This window comes from Lepus europaeus, chromosome 18 (assembly GCF_033115175.1).
Source record: "Lepus europaeus isolate LE1 chromosome 18, mLepTim1.pri, whole genome shotgun sequence".
NCBI lineage: Eukaryota > Metazoa > Chordata > Mammalia > Lagomorpha > Leporidae > Lepus > Lepus europaeus.
In genome coordinates this window covers 15,284,240-15,303,549 of record NC_084844.1, presented here as the reverse complement: position 1 = coordinate 15,303,549, position 19,310 = coordinate 15,284,240, and the positions used below count along the sequence as shown (strand labels likewise).

General features: G+C 46.9%; 1 protein-coding gene across 15 annotated transcripts in view; it reads left to right on the top strand.

Moving 5' to 3' along the window:
* The window catches only part of TANC2 (tetratricopeptide repeat, ankyrin repeat and coiled-coil containing 2), a 449,007-nt gene that overhangs the window by 421,142 nt on the left and 8,555 nt on the right, over positions 1-19,310 (top strand). For 14 of the 15 annotated variants that reach the window (XR_009868432.1, XR_009868431.1, XR_009868430.1 and 11 more), the window contains 7 exons: positions 5,669-5,802; positions 6,738-6,861; positions 10,324-10,499; positions 10,780-10,912; positions 12,280-12,371; positions 15,232-15,378; positions 18,823-18,923. Coding sequence is in view for 12 of the 15 variants with exons in the window: in XM_062215498.1 (XP_062071482.1) it covers positions 5,669-5,802; positions 6,738-6,861; positions 10,324-10,499; positions 10,780-10,912; positions 12,280-12,371; positions 15,232-15,378; positions 18,823-18,923 (907 nt within the window). In the remaining 3 variants the exon portion in view is untranslated. Of the gene's footprint in view, positions 1-5,668; positions 5,803-6,737; positions 6,862-10,323; positions 10,500-10,779; positions 10,913-11,431; positions 11,462-12,279; positions 12,372-15,231; positions 15,379-18,822; positions 18,924-19,310 lie in introns of all 15 variants that reach the window. The other variant, XM_062215509.1, reaches the window with a different exon arrangement.

Sequence of the window (19,310 nt, the reverse complement as noted above, 5' to 3'; positions counted from 1 at the left end):
AGAACTGCTCAGTGACTTTCAGCTACCTCTGATAGTGGTCACAGTGTTTCCAACAACTTGTTTCATTTACTACATCAGATCTAAGATACCAGTAACTGTAAGAAACTGTGTAACCGTGACTTTATGTGCCGCTGCCAACACAAAAACAAAAACCTTTCACTAGTGCTGCCATCGTGGCACAGCAGGTTAAACTGTGGCTTGGGATGCCTGCATCCCACATCAGAGCGCCAATTTGAGTTGTGCTTCTCTGCTTCTGATCCAGCTTCCTGCTAATGCCTCCTGAGAGGCAACAGATGATGGCTCAAGGGCCTGGATCCCTACCTCCCATGTACGAGACCCAGATGGAGTTCCAGGCTCCTGACTTTACCTGGCCTGGCCCTGGCTATTGCAGGCATTTGGGGAATGAAGCAGCAAATGGAAGATCTTTTACCTCCCCTCTCATTCCCTCCATTTCCTTCCCCTCTCCTCCCCTCTCCTCCCCTCCCTTCTTTTCTCTCCTCTCCTCTGCTCGCTCGCTCATTCTCTCTCTCTCTCTCTCTCTCTCTCTCTCTCTCTCAGACTGCATTTCAAGTAGATGAAAATAAAAAAACAGGTTTGCTAATGTTAAAAACTCCATTAAAAACAATTTCTGCCAATTAAGCTGATATATTTATCACATCAATTATAAGATGCCTCCTGATTTCAGAGATGTTAAAATGTAAGGGGAAAACTTACTGTTAGAATCAATGAAATACTTCTTAATGTATAATGAAATACTGAGATTTCATTTTAGACTGGATTTTCTAAAACCAGGTCACTCGGTGTTCTGGTTGCTTTTGCCCTCCCTTTGCAACCTCTTTATTCTTCAGCATCTTCCTACATCCAGCTTTCACCATCTGGCTGACCTCTCCCACTCAATAGGGTTTTTCATAGACTTCTCACAGAACAACATGGAAGAAACACAAATAAGGTTTGCTACTCCCTCCTCTCCTTTGTGCTGTGAGTGCAGACCAGAACCAGTATTAAAAGCTTCTAGCAACTCTGGAGTCCAGCCGTGGAAGTGGCCCAGAAGAAGTCCCAGCTCACAAAATAGGCTATGTTCCCTTAATTCCTGCCTTCATTGTTTGCCTGGATTATGGCAACCACCTCCTATGTAATCTTTCTTTAGCCTCTTCTTTTGTGGTTCATCTCCCAGACTTCAGTCAGAGGGACCTTTTTAAGTCATAATATGTTCAAATCACTTTCCTGGTTACTGATCTCCATTCACTACTTAGAGAATTAAGTTCCTTAACGTAGCATAAAAGGACCAGCCATACCTACAAGCATATGTATTAGCAGTAATTCCAGTAACAGTGAACGTGCTGGTTCGCACCTCGGTGCCTTTTTGTGTACTGTCTCTGCTGAGTATGCCCCCGCAGTCCTGCCATGCCTGAGTCTCCTGTCTAATCTCTCAGTGTCTAGCTCAAAGTATCATTGCTTCCCGGAGCCCTTCTCAGATACCTCTCTCCATGCTACCTCCAGACCATGGACTTCTCTCTTGTGCTTTCCACACTGTATAATAATTTGTATAATAATTTATCTGTCTGTTTTTCTTACTTGACCATGAGTTCCTAGAGACAGTGTCTTAACAAATAGCTCCATAAATGTTTAATGTGCTTTGGGTAGCAGTGATCAGTTTATGTCTCCCCAGCTACTTCCCCCAATAATTTATATGACCTGTCCGTGCTGCATTCTTTCAAGGTGGAAGACAGAGTCATTCGCTTCTCTGCATTCTGCTTGCTGTCAGCATCCCTTCCTAGCAGATTCTGGCTCTTTCCCCAGTGCTGAGCTGTATCCTGTCTGCCTCTTCAGACTCCTTAGATGTTTCCCTTTGGAGAAAGATCACTTACATCTCATCAGATGCTGACAAGCCAGGGAGCAAATTCTGTTACTGGTTTCTCAGGAAGAGATTTGGCTCCTAACTGCTATGCTTGGTTTGTGAATCAGTTTGTTGTTTTACAGAACTAGCTTTACCTTAATCTCTTTTCTTTCAAAAAGTTCTAAGAGTTTTTGATAAGATTCATATAAAATCCAGTCAAAGCCATTCCTTGTGCTTGGATTTTTAAAACCCCAGATTCCATTTTACATAAATGTGTTGTTCTGAGATGAAATTGGCCAACCATGTTAATGACTGAGCCCAGCTATCAGCCGAAAGTTGCTGCCAAATGACATCATAATCTAAGCAACAAAGATGAGACAACAGAGAAAAGGGCCGGATGGAACACTCCTTTCCATGTGACTGCTTTCGAGTGGGAGAAAGGAGCCGACTGGAGCAATATCATTGTTGAGTGGACAGGGTAGCTCTCCACATGGGTGCTGTTGTGAATATTCAAATGTATTATGTGAATTGGTATCATCAGTGAAAGGCTTAATTCTGGAATATTGTCTATACTTTTTGGGAAATAGAATGCATTTGGCCTCCACACATAGGGAGGTTTGCTGTATCGCCCATAAGGTGCTTTATATGAGATCAGAACATAGGAGTTAGAAATTGTCCATATGGTTTGTTTTATGCACCAAAAAGCTGATGCTTCCAGTTCCTAGCAAATGACTATCCCAGTCAAATTCTTAAACTACTCTTGGGTCTTGAACCATAGAGAACACTAACAAGTTGCCTTTAGCTACTACAATATGAATCTGGGAAATGGAGAAACAAAGTGGACTTGAAGAGCAGGAGAGGTTCAGAGTAATCATAGCGCTGACCCCTCTGCTCACAGGCAGGGCTCAGAAATGGCTGCGCTTCAGTAGGACCAGACCTCGGCCCTGGGAGGAGCTGAACACAAATGCCAATAGCAACAGTTTCAAAATAAAATTGAAAATAAGTACATCTCTCTCTCTCTCTCTCTCTCTCTCTCTCTCTCTCTGTAACTCTGACTTTCAAATAAATAAATAAATCTTAAAAAAAAAATAAAGACGTACATTCAAGACAAACCATAGATAGGGATGAACTAAGAGTGCAAACATCTACTAAAATTACATTTTCCTTCACAAGACCTTCTTATGCCTGGGGAAGTAAAAGATTCCTGGAAGATTTATCTTTGTGGAAATTTCTGATGGTTTTAATTTTGCATATGATTCAGTTGTAGATATATTTGGCAAACCCCAAAGACAAAAGTACTGTAATTTGTACTTGAATTAAAAAAAAAAAATCAGTGAACATTTTATTTGAATTTCAGTTGCTCCTCTGATTAGATTCCAACATTTACAAAATGAAATATCTGAACCTACCAAATACCATTTCTGCCGGCACTGTATCATAGCAGATTAAGCCATTGCCCATGATGCCAGCATCCCATATCAGAGTGCTAGTTTGCATCCTGGTTGCTCTGCCTCTAATCCAGCTCCCTGCTAATGTGCCTGGCAAAGTACCAGATAGAGTTCCAAGCTTCAGCCTGGCCCAGCTCCCGCCATTGCAGCCATTTGGGGGATGAACCAGTAGATGAAAGATGGAAGGTCAGTCTCTCTCTCTCTCCCTCTCTCTCTCTCTCTCACCCCCTCTCCCCCCCTCCCTCTCCCCCGCTCCCTCTCCCCCTCTCCCTCTCCATCTCCCCTCTTCCCTCTTTCCCTCCCCTGTCCCTGTCCCTGTCCCTCTCTCTCTCTCTTTCCCCTCTTTATCTCCCCTGTCCCTGTCCCTCTCTCCCTCTCCCTCTCACCTTCCCTCTCCTACCCTGCATTTCAAATAAATAAATCTTTAAAAATATATATTACCATTTTCTGATTTGTCATTGAAATAAGTAATAAAACTAAAGGAAGGACCCATTACTTATCACATCAACTTTCCAAGTCAGTTGGAAAATAAATTCTCTATCCTCTTTCTTTAAAATGAAGCATAAAAGAAGGTATTTAGCCTAATCATTAAGACACCCACATCCCAAATCAGAATGCCTGAGTTCAGTTCCCATCTCTGACTTCCGACTCCAGTACCCTGCAAATGGAAATGCTGGGGGGCAGCCATAATGGCTTAAGTAATTGGGTCCCTACTGCCCATATAGGAGACCTGGATTGTATTCCTACCTCCTGGCACAGGTCCCAGCCCAGTCCTGGACACTGCAGGCATTTAGGGAGTGAACCAGTAAATCCGGGAGTTCTTTTTCTCTCCCTCCCACTCCTCCCTCTATGTGTGTGTCTCTGAAATAAACATATCAGAGTACCTGGGTTCAAGTCCCAGTTGTGCTTCTGATTCAAGCTTCCAGCTAATGCACACTCTAAATGACAGTAGGTGATAACTTAACTACTTGGGTCCCTGCCACCCATATGGGAGACCTGGATGGAGTTCCTGGCTCTAGGCTTCAGCCTGGCTCAGCCCTAACTGTTGTGGGCATTTGGGGAGTAAACCAGCTAATGGAAGATCTCTCTCTCTCTCTCTCCCTCTCCCTCTCCCTCTCCCTCTCCCTCTCCCTCTCCTTCTCCTCTTTCTCTCTCCCCCTGCACCTTTGAAATAAAATGAATATATACATTTTAAAAATTTTTAAATGAAAACTAGCCCAAGGCCCTTAGACTATAACTCCTGACTTTAATTCTCTAGGTTTGAGAACCCAAGAATAGAAGTTGATCCCTAGCTAATTCTTTTTTTTTTTTTTTTTTTTTGGACAGGCAGAGTTAGACAGTGAGAGAGAGAGACAGAGAGAAAGGTCTTCCTTTTCTGTTGGTTCACCCTTCAAATGGCTGCCACAGCCGGCACGCTGCACCGATCCAAAGGCAGGAGCCAGGTGCTTCCTCCTGGTCTCCCATGCGGGTGCAGGGCCCAAGCACTTGGGCCATCCTCCACTGACTTCCCGGGCCATAGCAGAGAGCTGGACTGGAAGAGGAGCAACTGGGACAGAATCTGGCGCCCCAACCGGGACTAGAACCGGGGGTGCCAGTGCCTCAGGCGGAGGATTAGCCTAGTGAGCTGGCGCTGGCCAATCCCAGCTAATTCTAAGGAGGGCTTTATCTCTGCAAAAGCCTCTTTTTCTGGATCCCCCCCCCTCATGCACAGACTAACAGATTTGTAGCTAGAAGAGGTACGAAAGAGAGGAAGGGCAAAGCAGGGAAGTCAGTCTGGAGAGGAAAAATGAAACCAAGTGAGTTCAGTCAAAAATGGTTTTTCAAAAGATGTACACAAGTATATCATTTACATGTTTTACTCATTGTTTTTCTTTTAAAAATGCTTTTACATCTTTTAAAACTCTTTTAAAATGTCTTTTATAGATTTTAAGGCAGCTTTAAATCTTTATTCTTGAGGACCGGTGTTGTGGAATAGTGGGTAAAGCTGCCACCTGCAATGCTGGCATCCCATATGGGCACCAGTTTGAGTCCTAGCTGCTCTGCTTCTGATGCAGCTCCCTGCTAATGTGCTTAGGAAAGCAGTGGAAGATGGCCCAAGTGCTTGGTCCCTGCACCATGTGGGAAATCCAGAAGAACCTCCTGGCTCCTGGCTTTGGTCTGGCTTTGGGGAGTGAACCAGTGGATGGAGGATCTCTCTCTCTCTCTCTCTCTCTCTCTCTAACTGTGCCTTTCAAATAAATAAAATAAATCTTTTTTAAAGAAAGCTTACTTCTTGGAGGTAAAGTAGCAGTTACATCCATCAAACACAGATATCCTGCCATGCTTACCACGGAGGCCTGGTGACAAGAACCACTCATCCTCAGTCTTTGTTCTCTGCCCTCAGCCCTGACAGCAGCAGCCGGAAGGGGCAAACTGGAGGTGTGCCGTCTGCTCTTGGAACAAGGGGCAGCCGTGGCCCAGCCAAACCGCCGAGGGGCTGTGCCCCTATTCAGCACTGTTCGCCAGGGCCACTGGCAGGTAACCAAGTAGCTACTTCTGGTCCCTCAGAGAGGAATGAGTTCTGGGATGGGAACTTCTGATGCAAAAAGCAAAAAGACTACAAGCAAAGTCTGGGTTACCCAAAGTCATTGAGTTTGAGGATGATGGGCCTTTGTAATTAATATTATTGTTAATTGAAAATAGGATAAAAAGTTAGCATTCAAAGCCATCATCATAATCTACACTGACTGACGGCTTTTGTCCTGCTCTTGGAGTGCCCTCCCCTTCCTGTTCCACAGGCCCAGGCACTTATTGGCTGTATGGTTTCTCAACAGGCCTTGCTGACCCCACTATCAGGTATCTCAGACCTGCTGAAAGAAAGGGGAAAATATGCTAATCCTAGTTCTATGATCTTTCCAGATGTTTAGATGCTGGATAAGTGTTAATTTATATACTTGGGGTGGAAAATAAGGCATGCTGATGATAACTTTCGGAGGTATCTGAGTACAAAAAAGGCTGTAGGAGCCAAACAGTACTAAAGAGTTATTGGAGGCAGTTTATTGTCTTCAGTTCAGTTATAAATATTCACTGCTGCAGGTAGGCTGGCAATCCCTAGAGAACAATAGAATGGCGCGGACGTAGGTAATGACTCATGATGGAGCTCCCACTATGGGATTGTTTAGTCTAAATCGTGGTTTGTTATCCTAAATTTTTCTAATTTAGTGGTTCAGTTAGATATTCCTAGTTGAATTCTTCTCATGAGGTTATCTGTAAGAGAGTTAGATTAAATCACTTGGTGCTAGGACTATACAGGTGCCTGGGGCTTTGGGGTATAGGTGTAGTAGAAAGCTACTTAGACAGGTTGCTCACCTGCACAGAAGTTAAGAGCTCACACAGTACGAGGCACAGCATTGCATGTGTCTTCTCAGCAGCTCTTCTTGACCTGTTTGGTCCCTGTGTCTCTGCACCTGCAGATTGTTGATCTCTTACTCACCCATGGCGCCGATGTCAACATGGCGGACAAGCAGGGCCGCACCCCCCTGATGATGGCTGCCTCCGAAGGCCATCTGGGCACTGTGGACTTCCTGCTTGCACAAGGTCAGTCTCGGGGTGGCCACTGTCACAATAATCCGCTGGATTCATTGGTCCCAGCAGGAGGTTCCAGGAGATGTTAGGAATGGACATTATGGACCCTGTTGGCTAGAACATGGAAGGCCATCTCATGTCCTTTTAAATACAAGTAGAACCCCTCTAACATTTTCTATTTGCTTATGGCTGGGGGTATTTTAATCAAATTAGCATATCCCACACTCTGTCATTCAAATTAGTAATCTGCAAATTTTGATTTCTTTTAATATATACTCAATAAATGTTTGTCATTTAGGCATTATATTTTAACTTTGTCAATTCTTTGGTAAGCCTTAACAGGTGATATTGTTCTTGAAGCCAGAGGAAGAAAATGGAGATTAAGACACCTGCTGATGGTGAAACCCTATTTGGGGAATCAGGATATTATTATCCTGCTATTGTAAGAATACCTTTTGATACTTAACTACATCCACAAATTTCTGGTGGATGGGGAATAAACCAAAGGAGCTCATCCTTTAGAGCTTATTGAGCTTCACCGCTGTGCAGGTCTGCCATCGTAAAGCATTGCAGGCTTCTGCAGATTTCTATGACCCGTGCAGAACAGTGGTTGGTGATGGTAGGACCTCCATAGTAGGAAAAATTCTTGAGATTTCAGACTGCAGCCCAGTCAGAGATTTCCTGGATCTTCGAGGAAAAATTATTTCTGCAACCCTAGACCCAAGACTGAGCCAGAGTTGGAGTCATTCTTGTGGAGTGCAGAGTGGCCCTTGTCTCCCCAGTGCAAGCTTCCAGACAAGTCTGGCTTCACTTTCTGCAGGGGGTGCAGGGGATTTGTAGAAGGGAATGTGCCTAGATTCTCAGGATGAGATGTGGCAGGAGTCCATGTTCCGGACAAAGTGAAGCCACTGGAAAAGGCAGGATGTCTTCAGCACTGATGACTTCCGGACACCTGCACGGGTCTGCCACATGCCTTCAGAAGCTTAGGAGACAGATTGCTGACATGGGTTCTTCTTTGCCACCGAAGACATTCTGGCCTTAAGATGGGTTCATTTTTTTCAACTTAAATAAGAGGCTTTCACTAAATAATCAAATCCTACAAGCACCTATTTAGAGTCAAGTGCAAGGAATATTTTGTATATAAAGACTGGTTGCATGTAGGAAATAATAAGGATAGAAGAGTTGATGGTAGCTCCAAAGTGGTAAGATGAACACTACCACTTCTGAATGACTAGAATTTCCCAGGCAGTTAGTGACACAAGACAGGAGAGAAGAGGAAGGTTACAGATTGTGTTTACAAATACTGAATGGATTGTTGATTTGTTTTATGTATATTTCCTTTCAAATTCCAGCTGTTCTTATCTTTGCTTACCTGTAACATACATCCAGAACCTGCTTAGCCTTCTGCCTTCCCACCACTGGAGTCTGGGGAATTTATAGATGTTGCATCTGAGGAAACTCCTTAAATTCTCTCCCATATTCACATTCATTCCCTCTTAGATCAATGTTTTAATTGCAAACTATACCATTTTGAAAAGATAACCCAGTTCCTAAATGACTCTCATAGCATCAGAGTACGTACCTTTAGCATTCATGGTGCTGTGGAGGCCACAGTTTGCTGGCCCGTGTGTCAGGCACAAAGGTGACAGCCCTGGTAACTGCTGAGCAGACCCTGTGGCAGGTCCCAAGCTTGAGCTGGCGTCTGTGCACGTGAGGAGGCAGCCTGAGAAGTGTCCCATGCATAGTAGGGCTCTAGAATTTAGTTCATAAGCATGACATGCCAGCTGTGTTGAGAGTTGTTTAGGCACTCTTTAAAACTAACAAGGAACTGACGGGCTCCTTGACGTCAAAAAGCTTACAATCTTGGCCTAAGAACCAAATGTCTATTCAATTGTAGACTGATTCCCACAGCTTATCAAGTATATTTCATCCTTACAAGTTCAAGTTGAAGGAAAGCAGATGCCCAATATGAAAGGGGCTACAAGGGTGAGGGTGGGCTTATTGCAGAAGGCTAATTTAAGTTCTGAGTTTCTTTTTGTTTTTAATTGGCAGGTTAAAATTATATATATTTATGGTGTACAACATGCTACTTTGATATATGCATACATTGTAGAATGGCTAAATCAAGATATTTAACATGTATTACTTCATATACACACAGTTTTGTGGTTAAAAACATTTAAAATTACTGTCTTAGCAGTTTTTAGGCATACAGTATGCTGATGTTAACGGTAGCCACCATCATGGACAGTAGCTCTCCTAACTTGTTCCTCCTGAGAGTCTGCCTTCACCAGCATCTCCCCAAGCCTCACCCCCAGTGCCCACCGACTCTGGTACCCAGCATTCTACTGTCTGACTCTGGGATTTCAGTTTTTTTAAATTAAACCCAGAAGTTCATCTGTGGCCTGTTCTCAATGTCCTCCCAAGTCCATCTCCCTCCCTAAGGGAGAAAGTGATCCGGTGCTATCATCCATGATAAAGGTATCAGGTGCCTATTTTATGAGGATCTCTCGGGAGCTTGTGCTGTTATCAATGGGAAACTTCCACTCAGGTCAGAAAATATTTATCAAGAATGTATTATACACAAGTAGGATTGGCCGGCGCTGCGGCTCAATAGGCTAATCCTCCACCTGCAGCGCCGGCACCCTGGGTTCTAGTCCCGGTTGGGGTGCCGGATTCTGTCCCGGTTGCTCCTCTTCCAGACCAGCTCTCTACTGTGGCCCAGGAAGGCAGTGGAGGATGGCCTAAGTCCTTGGGCTCTGCACCCGCATGGGAGACCAGGGGAAGCATCTGGCTCCTGGCTTCAGATCAGCGCAGTGCGCTGGCCGCAGCAGCCATTGGGCGGTGAACCAAAGGAAAAGAAAGACCTTTCTCTTTATCTCTCTCTCACTGTCCACTCTGCCTGTCAAAAAAAAATTTTTTTTAATTTAAAACAAATAAATAAATAGATAGATACACAAGTAGGAGGCATACAAGCAGATAGATAACAGAACAAGGTGACATGTTAAGCAGGTTCATGATGTATCAGTGAGCTGGGAGAAGTTTCTTGCAGGCAGGGAAGGAGACAGTTCCCAGGAATGGGTAGAAGTAAAGCAAGTCAAGGGGAAGAGGAGGTGTCGCACACAGGGGAGCAGTGCAGCCAGAAGTGAGGATGAGCTGGACTTATGGGAAGTTCCAGAGGCAGCAGACAGCTTTTTGGCCAAGTAAAGGATCCTCACAGGAGACCAGTGAAACTTAACGATAGAGAGTAAACTTAGAGATGGATTGTGGAAGACCCTGAATACCCAATAAAGCAACTACACCCTAATTTCTTGGGAGCTTACAGGATCAGAGTTGTGTTTGTTTACCGGTTTGAGATACAGCTGACGCACCGTAACAGCCCAGAAACAAAAGGTGTTCTTCGGCAGAGTGTGCACCCTGAGGACCATGACCATCTCTGTTTCCTCAGGCCTGTGTTACCACTTGCTCTTGTAGGTGCCTCCATAGCTCTGATGGACAAAGAAGGCTTGACAGCCCTCAGCTGGGCTTGTCTGAAGGGCCATCTCTCAGTGGTTCGTTCTCTGGTGGACAATGGAGCAGCCACGGACCACGCAGACAAGAATGGCCGCACCCCGCTGGACCTGGCCGCTTTCTATGGTGATGCAGAGGTGGTGAGTGTCTTTAAATGGGCCTCCGGAAGCAGAGAAGGAATGTTCTCCATCCACCTGTCCGGGCCTGAAGCTGGAGTAATGCTAGGATGGTTCCTGGTACAGAGTTCTCAGATCTGTACTTGCTAGAGGGCAGGAATATTCAAAACACGGGTAAAACCCAAGGATACGGCTGTGGCTACACAGCCTGCTTCAGACCAGCAGTGAGTGAAGGGCAGGCAGCGGGGGGGCTGTGCGCAGCCATTCCACCTGTGTTAACTGCTCTGCTTGGTCCCTGTCCTAGGTCCAGTTCCTGGTGGATCATGGGGCCATGATCGAGCATGTGGACTACAGCGGAATGCGCCCTTTGGATAGAGCAGTGGGGTGCCGGAACACTTCTGTCGTCGTCACTCTCCTGAAGAAAGGAGCCAAGATAGGTAGGAGACAGAGAGATGCTGTTGGCCATCTGTGCCCAGGGGCCAGACTGGCCTGGTGGTCTGGCTGCCCTGGGTGTTTGGTATGAGTGTATCTAGTTCCCCCTCCGCCCTGGCCCAATTCCTATCCACATGAACAGAAAGGCTCCTGCTCCAGAGAAAGACCCGTCTGAGCCGTGCTCTGCGTCCCTGTGTCGGGAGTCACGTGGTTCTCTGCCATGCCCCCGTGGCCTTGGCAAGGAGGCTGTCAGTGCGGCCTCTGGGCCAGCCTCCCCTGCCCCTGCCCCGTAAGCACCCTGGAGCCCTGCAGTGCCGCCAGCCTTTGCTTTCCCTTGCTCTGAATGTGCTGCTGCTGCCCCAGCTGCTCCCCGCCCACAGACCTGTAGACCAGGGTTGGCTGATTGCTGGCTTTTTTGCTGCCTGCCTCTCACTGCTGCTTTTTCCTTCTTTTTTTTTTTTTTTCACCTTCATCCATTTTTTTTTTCCTGTCCTACAACTTTTTGTTTTCTCCTTTCTTTGAAGGTTGTCAGACGTTACCGAGTCGCCCACGAGGTATATTTCACCGCTGTCAGCATCAGGCGTGGTCTGATGGCTTGGTCAGCTTTGCCTTCTCCTCTTTGATTTAGCCTGCATGAGTCCCCTACACCTCTAATCTTTTAATTTACTTCACCTTAAAAGAAGATTTTTTTTAATGACTGTTGTAGAGAATAACTTGAACTTTTGATAACTAACCTTGAAAAGCTTAGTTGGTAAATAACTCAGGCATCCGAAAACTAATCAATTTAACCTTCTCTCTCTTTGTGGTTAAAGTAGTCTTCATCCGTGTTGGTTTGTTTCACATCTGTTTGACATCCAAACTGTGCTCCTGGTTCAAAGTGGATCCCAGAGTCCTATGTGGCACTCAGGAGCGCGGGGGCCTTTACAGTTGCTAATGGCTTCCCTTCTGCAAAGTACGTTTATAAAAAATAGATGAGTATTTTGAGTCCCACATCTAAAGTTCATCACCTTTTTGGATCTTTCAAATCCTGTGGTGACATTTTCTGTAAACCCCTTCTCCCACTTTCCCTTATTTAAAGCCGTTGCAAAATAAGCCAGGGCCTGCCCACACGCGGCCGTGCAGGCTTTGCTGCCCTCCTGTGGTGCACGCTCCGACAGTTCTGATACTCTTATTTTAAGGTGAATACAAATCCAGTGCAGCTTCTTGGCAGTGGGAGTCACCAAAGCGCTCCCAGGTCTAAAAGATGAGGTCATAGTTGTGGAGCAAGTTGTTCTCTCAGCAGAAATTCCCCCAGGATGTTTTTTTCACCTAGCTTCCTACCACCCTTACATTGTATGAGTTTTTTACCCATCATGCATCCTGTACACTACAGGTCCAGCCACGTGGGCGATGGCCACCTCCAAACCAGACATCATGATCATCCTGTTGAGCAAGCTGATGGAAGAGGGGGACATGTTTTATAAGGTGAGGGGAGGGAGGAACAAAGTTTTCTCAAAACAGCCACTGATTTCTGCACACAGAATCTTCTAGAGTCTTGGCATTTCTCATCCTTTGTTCTAGAGTCAAAGGGAGAATGTCACTTCTCAGTGATGGGCTCAAAAGTTGAGCAACCTGAGTCTTCAACTGCCCAACAAGAGAGTGACAGTAACCTACACACATGCCTGCAGCTGATCAACCTAAAGCCCTAGCCTGACTGGTCACTAACCAGCGATTACACAGGTTTTACATGGCATCTACTAAGTGAGATCTGGAAACTCGTGGAATAGCAGTTATATGTAATGTAGCTGCGTCAGGCTGTTGATCCTAGCTTTCATACTTACATAGCTTTAAACGTCTAAGGCTCTACTAGCTTGTCAGTATCCTTGAATAAGAAAGGGAAACCAAGACAAACAGCCACTAGAAGATTTACTTAAAGTCACCTCTTGAATAACAGTAAAAAGATTTTGGAGTTTTTTGTACTCAGAATTCAAGCTGAAGGCTACATACCCTAACACAGACAAACTGCCATGGCTTATGGGAAGTTCCTTAAGAACATTTCGTGTCCAAGTCATCTCAGTGACTTAAGAATAGCTGGATCATCCACTCCTGAAGGTGACTGTACGTCCAACCCACTGTTTGAAAACAGGGGTCACCGAGACGTTCTATATCTAAAAGATGAGGAAATGATTGTGACACATGTTGTTCCCCTTGTAGCAGGAGTGTACAGTCCTTGAGAACCCAGTTATGTTTTCTCAGTACACTTTGAGTGAGAGTCAGGACAATCTAGAATTCTCAGGCTTTCAGGAAACTTGAGCCCTCACTCAACGTTAATTTCATGTGAAGATCCTTGGGGTGGACATTATGGCGCAGCAGGTTAAGCTCCTGCTTGGGATGCCTACATCCCATGTCACAGTGCCGGTTCAAATTTCAGTGCCTCTGCTTCCGATCCAGCTTCCTGCTCATCATCCAGGGAGGCAGTAGAAAATTATTCAATGCTGGGGCCCTGCCACCTTCATGGGCCCAGCCCTGACTGTTGTGGGTATTTGGGGAGTGAACCAACAAATGGAAGGCCTCTCTCCCTCCCTCTCTCCCTCTCTCTCTCCCTCTCTCCCTCTCTTTCCCTCTCTCTTTCCCTCTCTCTCTCCCTCTCTCCCTCTCTCTTTCCCTCTCTCTCTCTCCCTCTCTCTCTTCCTCTCTCTTTCCCTCTCCCCCTTTCCCTCTCTCTCCCTCTCTCTCTCCCTCTCCCTCTCTCTCCCTCTCCTGCATGGGCCCAGCCCTGACTGTTGTGGGTATTTAGGGAGTGAACCAGCAAATGGAAGGCCTCTCTCCCTCTCTCTCTCCCTCTCTCTCCCTCTCCTGCATGGGCCCAGCCCTGACTGTTGTGGGTATTTGGGGAGTGAACCAGAAAATGGAAGGCCTCTATCTACACCTTTTTCTCTCTCTCTCTGTCTCACACACACAGATGCACACACAGAGACACACACACAATCTTTCAAGTAGATGCAACTTTTTTAAAAAAAGGTCACTATATACATATTTTCTAGTATTCTAAGACAAGGAATCCTATCTCCTAATGAAAATAGGCAAAAATTTTATTGTTCCCACCAAGAATTTTTCCTTAGGAGACTAAATCTCCCCCAGGTGAAGGTGCTAAAGGGAAGATAAAAGCCCGGTATCCCTTTGGAATCGCAGCTGTACAGAAGGAATAGAGTGGATGAAGATCAGAGTTGCTTCCTGTGATTTCTGGGCTCAACTTACAGGTTGTCAGAGGCAGAATGTAGGGCAAGTTCAAGGCCCCTGGGACTAGACCCCTAGATTGGTCATAGATTTGCTGCATCTTGGAAAATGCCTCTTACAAAGTCAGATTAGATACAAAGTCCAAGATTCACTTCTCCAAGATCACCCACCCATGCCTTTTCCCAAAACATGGGGAAAACTGATTGATACTTATTTTCCCATGAGATTAGGGAAACAACAGCTTGACTGTGGCAGCTCCCACATCCTTTGAGGAAGAGAATAACCTCTTGAGAGAACAAGCAAGGTGGATGTCATGTACGAGAAGAGCACTCCACACAACTCAGGAAGAAGTCGAGACTCTGGAGTGCTTGGGCCCAGGCAATTGTGTGTCCCAGGGAGGTCAGTTCAGGAAGATGAACGTGGAGAGGTCAGTTGTGGTGCAGGGGGTGAGGCCCCCACCAGCGATGCCGGCATCCTATATGGAACACTGGTTTGAGTCCCACCTACTCCACCTCCAGTCCAGCTCCCTGCCAATGTTCCTGGGAGGCCCAAGTACTAGGGCTTCTGCCACCCACACGAGAGACCACGATGAAGGGTCTGGCTTTGGCCTGGACTAGCCCTAGCCATTGTGACCATTTGAGGAGTGAACCAGGACTCACTGTGTCTCCCTTTCCCTCCTCTCTTTGTCTCTGTCTCTGTCTCTGTCTCTGTCTCTCTCTCTCTCTGTGTGTGTGTGTGTGTAAGTCTGCCTTTCAATTAAATAAACCTTTAAAAAAGAATGAAAGAAAAATGAACCTTGAATGAGGAAGGTAAATCCTTTTCCCAAAGGGCTCTCCCAGTTGGGAAGCTGAGGTCAGGGCCTTTTATTCACCAAGGCTGTGTTCCTCTGGCTTGGATGTCCCCTCCAACTTCGCCTTTCCTGCCAAGTAAGTTTCCTATAGACACAGGCTCTTCGGCTCTCCCTGTCCGGGCCAGACCATCGCCCTAGGTCGGGGCTTGGGAGGGTTCACCGTCAGAGCAGCTGCTCGCAGGAGGAAGGGAGTGGGGAGCAGCCTTCCGACTGCTCTGCAGACCAACAGTTTACTCTGCCGTCTTGTACTTCCATCAGAAAGGCAAAGTCAAGGAGGCTGCCCAGCGCTACCAGTACGCACTGAAGAAATTCCCTAGAGAAGGGTTTGGTGAGGACTTGAAAACCTTCCGGGAGCTAAAGGTGTCTCTCCTCCTCAACCTCTCTCGATGTCGCAGGAAAATGAACGTAAGTGCCTCTCGTCCCAACTCACCCGTGCAGTCCTGGACGCTGCTAGTCTGTGCCACTCACTGGCTTCCACCAGACCCGTGCAGTCCTGGACGCTATAGTCTGTGCCGCTCACTGGCTTCCACCAGACCCGTGCTGTCCTGGACGCTATAGTCTGTGCCACTCACTGGCTCCCACCAGACCCGTGCAGACCTGGACGCTATAGTCCGTGCCACTCACTGGCTCCCACCAGACCCGTGCAGACCTGGACGCTATAGTCCGTGCCGCTCACTGGCTCCCACCAGACCCGTGCAGACCTGGACGCTATAGTCCGTGCCGCTCACTGGCTCCCACCAGACCCGTGCAGTCCTGGACGCTATAGTCCGTGCCGCTCACTGGCTCCCACCAGACCCGTGCTGTCCTGGACGCTATAGTCCGTGCCGCTCACTGGCTCCCACCAGACCCGTGCTGTCCTGGACGCTATAGTCCGTGCCGCTCACTGGCTCCCACCAGACCCGTGCAGTCCTGGACGCTATAGTCTGTGCCGCTCACTGGCTCCCACCAGACCCGTGCAGTCCTGGACGCTATAGTCTGTGCCGCTCACTGGCTTCCACCAGACCCGTGCTGTCCTGGACGCTATAGTCTGTGCCGCTCACTGGCTTCCACCAGACCCGTGCAGTCCTGGACGCTATAGTCCGTGCCGCTCACTGGCTTCCACCAGACCCGTGCAGTCCTGGACGCTGTAGTCTGTGCCGCTCACTGGCTCCCACCAGACCCGTGCAGTCCTGGACGCTATAGTCTGTGCCGCTCACTGGCTCCCACCAGACCCGTGCTGTCCTGGACGCTATAGTCTGTGCCGCTCACTGGCTTCCACCAGATCCTGAATTCCTCTCCGTCCCATTTGGAGATTGGTTGTCCTTCACAAAGCACTGACATTGATAATTTCAAAGAAATCAAGTCTGAGTACAATCTGTGTCTCCAACTGTAAAAAAAAAATACTGTGAGTACTTTGTTCTGAGTTTTCATAATTTCCACCAACCAGGACTGGAATTTCATCATCCCCACCCCCATCCCCCTAAGTAAATTTTCTAATCTTTGGCAAAATGGGAGGGCAGTGGTCACTGGAACCGCAGCCGTAATTAGTGTTATTTGTAGTCTCTCCCTTCATTTCTAGAACATTCCCTAGGCATTTAAGGATGGGCTAGGAAGAGGACTCAGGACCATGGACTTCAAGGTTTCATTTCTAAGTCTATTCCTGAGCTTTTCACTTCTTTCCTCGTCTGCCTTACTCCAGCATACCATATCCCTTCTTGTCCTAGAGGGAATCTTAGAAAACTTCCTGGCTCCCTATAGTCTCCCTGGTAGTTCTTGGTCCTCCTTGCCTGCCATTGCACACCCTCAGCCACTGCTCCTTTGACAAGCAGACGTTCCTGAGCTGTACCTCTCTCAGATACCAGGAACTGCTGAGACCGTGTCCGGAATCTGACTTCGGCCAGCACATCTCACAGGTGCAGTCTGAGCCAAGCAGGAATGCTGGTCCATAGAGAACTTCCTGTGTGGACACAAGATTCCAGCCTTAGCGGCCAGGGAGCAGCTGGCATTCCAGGAAGGTGAATTGTAAATGTGAGCTTTTAGCCACCCCTCCAGGACTGAAACCTGACAGTGAGGAAAGAAAGCCCTGAGGTAGACTTAGAGGTCTCAGGTGTAGCCTGAGAGACAGAGCTGCCCCAGGGCGCCAAGGGGAGTGGGGACCTAGAGGAGTGTCCCAGGAAGAGAGCTGGAGAGAGTAGCTATCTCCGGAAAGCAGTGAGGTTCTTCTGCTATGGTTTCTCTCACAAAACCAAAGCCTTGGCTCCGAGGGTCTCCCATGGCACCAGCTCAGTAAGGCAGTGCCAGCTTGCTGACCTCTCTTTTTCCCTAGCAAATAATCTACTTAAAAATGTGCTGATATCCCCATAAAAGATGATTATCCCGAAAGAAAAACTGGAAGGGTAAGTTGGGAACAGTGGAGATAAGATAGATGAGATAATCACCTCCCTTGGACTAACACTCCACTAAACACTATAAGTCTGTCTTCTTCAGTAGAAAATTTCCTTTTTTTTTTTTTTTTTTTTTTTTGCCTATGCCCTATGGCCTTTGTACTGCCTAAAGCCTTGTTTTCTGTCTTAGGGATCATGAGTGTAATCAGAGGCTATCATGCTATATTATGGCTTTGCCATTAAAGAAGAGAAAAGCATTTCCCTTTTACTTTGGAATTAAGGGGATCTTAAAAATCCTGGTCCAGTCCTGGTTTGTGGCACAGTTGGTTAAACCACTTCCTGCAATGCCAGCATTCCATATAGGCACCAGCTCAAGTCCCAGCTGCTCTACTTGTGATCCAGCAACCCAGCTAATGTGCCTTGGAAAGCAGTGGAAAATGGCCTTATTATTTGGGCCCCTTCCACCCATTTATTTGAGACTCTGATGGAGTTCCAGGCTCCTGGCTTCAGGATGGCCTGGCCCTGGCTGTAATGGCCACTTGGGGAGTAAACCAACAGATAGAAGGTATCTCCCCCCACCCAACCCTGCCGCTGCCAAAACTCTGTCTTTCAAATAAATAAATAAATCTTTAAAAAAAAAAAAGAAGAAGAAGAAAGGAAAAGAAAAGAAAGAAACCTGGTCCCTGGTCCTGGGGTTCTCAGAATGAAGAGCCATAGCTCTGAGACCATGTTCCTCCAGGAGGGATTGCCCCGCCACAGCCAGAGTCCTCTCATTTTTTTTTAAAGTGTTTCCTAGGTAAGGGAACGGTTAGGAGGAAGAACAGACCAGAGAAGGAAATTATACTTAATTGAGCACCTACTATGTGTTAAGAATTTGTACATCATTTAAATGCTTTGTCAAATCTAAGTACCCGGCACGCTCCAAGGAGTGGGGAAGCAGAGAACTGGCCCCAGGCCTCACATTCCCACTCCATCTGGTCTGCATCATCCATGTGATTCTCCTGAGCTTGGACCCCATCCTCCTTATTTCACAGGACATCTTCTCAGTCATCCCTTAGAAAGTCAGGTCCTACTGTGTGCAGCAGGAGCATGTGGGGCTCAGATGAGGATCCCCGGGAGGTATCCATGGGTGCCCCCTGTGTGCCTGGACAGCCAGAATTGAGGTTTCCAACTTCCCTGTCAAAGGTTGGCATTTGGCTTCTAACTAAAAAGCACTTGTTAGAAAGGCAGAGAGAAGGCAGAGTAAAAGTGACTTAGTACTTGGGGCAGGTGCCGTCCAGTGAGTGGCTTGAAGGCCTCCTAGGTAAAGGAAGAAGGAACTTTACTTCTCGGGGCCACATGGCTAGAGCCATGGCAGGCGTGTCCAGAATCCCAGGGGCGCCCTCCATAAATGTCAAAGAAATGTACATATAATTTTGTGTTTATTCCCAAGTTGTCTATTTCCTATCTCTTCAATGACTCATTTGCACACCTATTGTAATGACAGGATTTTGGAATGGCGGAGGAATTTGCTACTAAGGCCCTGGAGCTGAAACCGAAATCTTATGAAGCTTACTATGCAAGAGCAAGGGCCAAACGCAGCAGCAGGTGAGGAGAGAGAGAGAGGGTGAAAAGCAAGAGGTCTCTTTCCTGAAAATCTGGCCAGGGCAATGTAGGCCCCAGATGTCTCTGTCCTTGAGGACTCTCGGGGCCAGGCTTTGGGGATGGCTTCAGGAGCATAGAACTCAGCTGAAGATTGGCAAACCTTGGGCACTGGAGATGGAGAGCTTTTTCCTTCCAGAAAAAAATTGCCTGTTTGATGTTGGAGAATGGCACCTTCTTCCAAGAAGCTTCTGCCACATCTCAATCACTTTTCAACCCCCAAAACAGATAGCCTAAGAGACACTGGTTAAGCTTAAGAGACTTAAAGAGGCTATTTAAGCCAAATACCCTACAGAGCTTTCAAGGGGAAACGTAGAATGGGTCACTTACCAT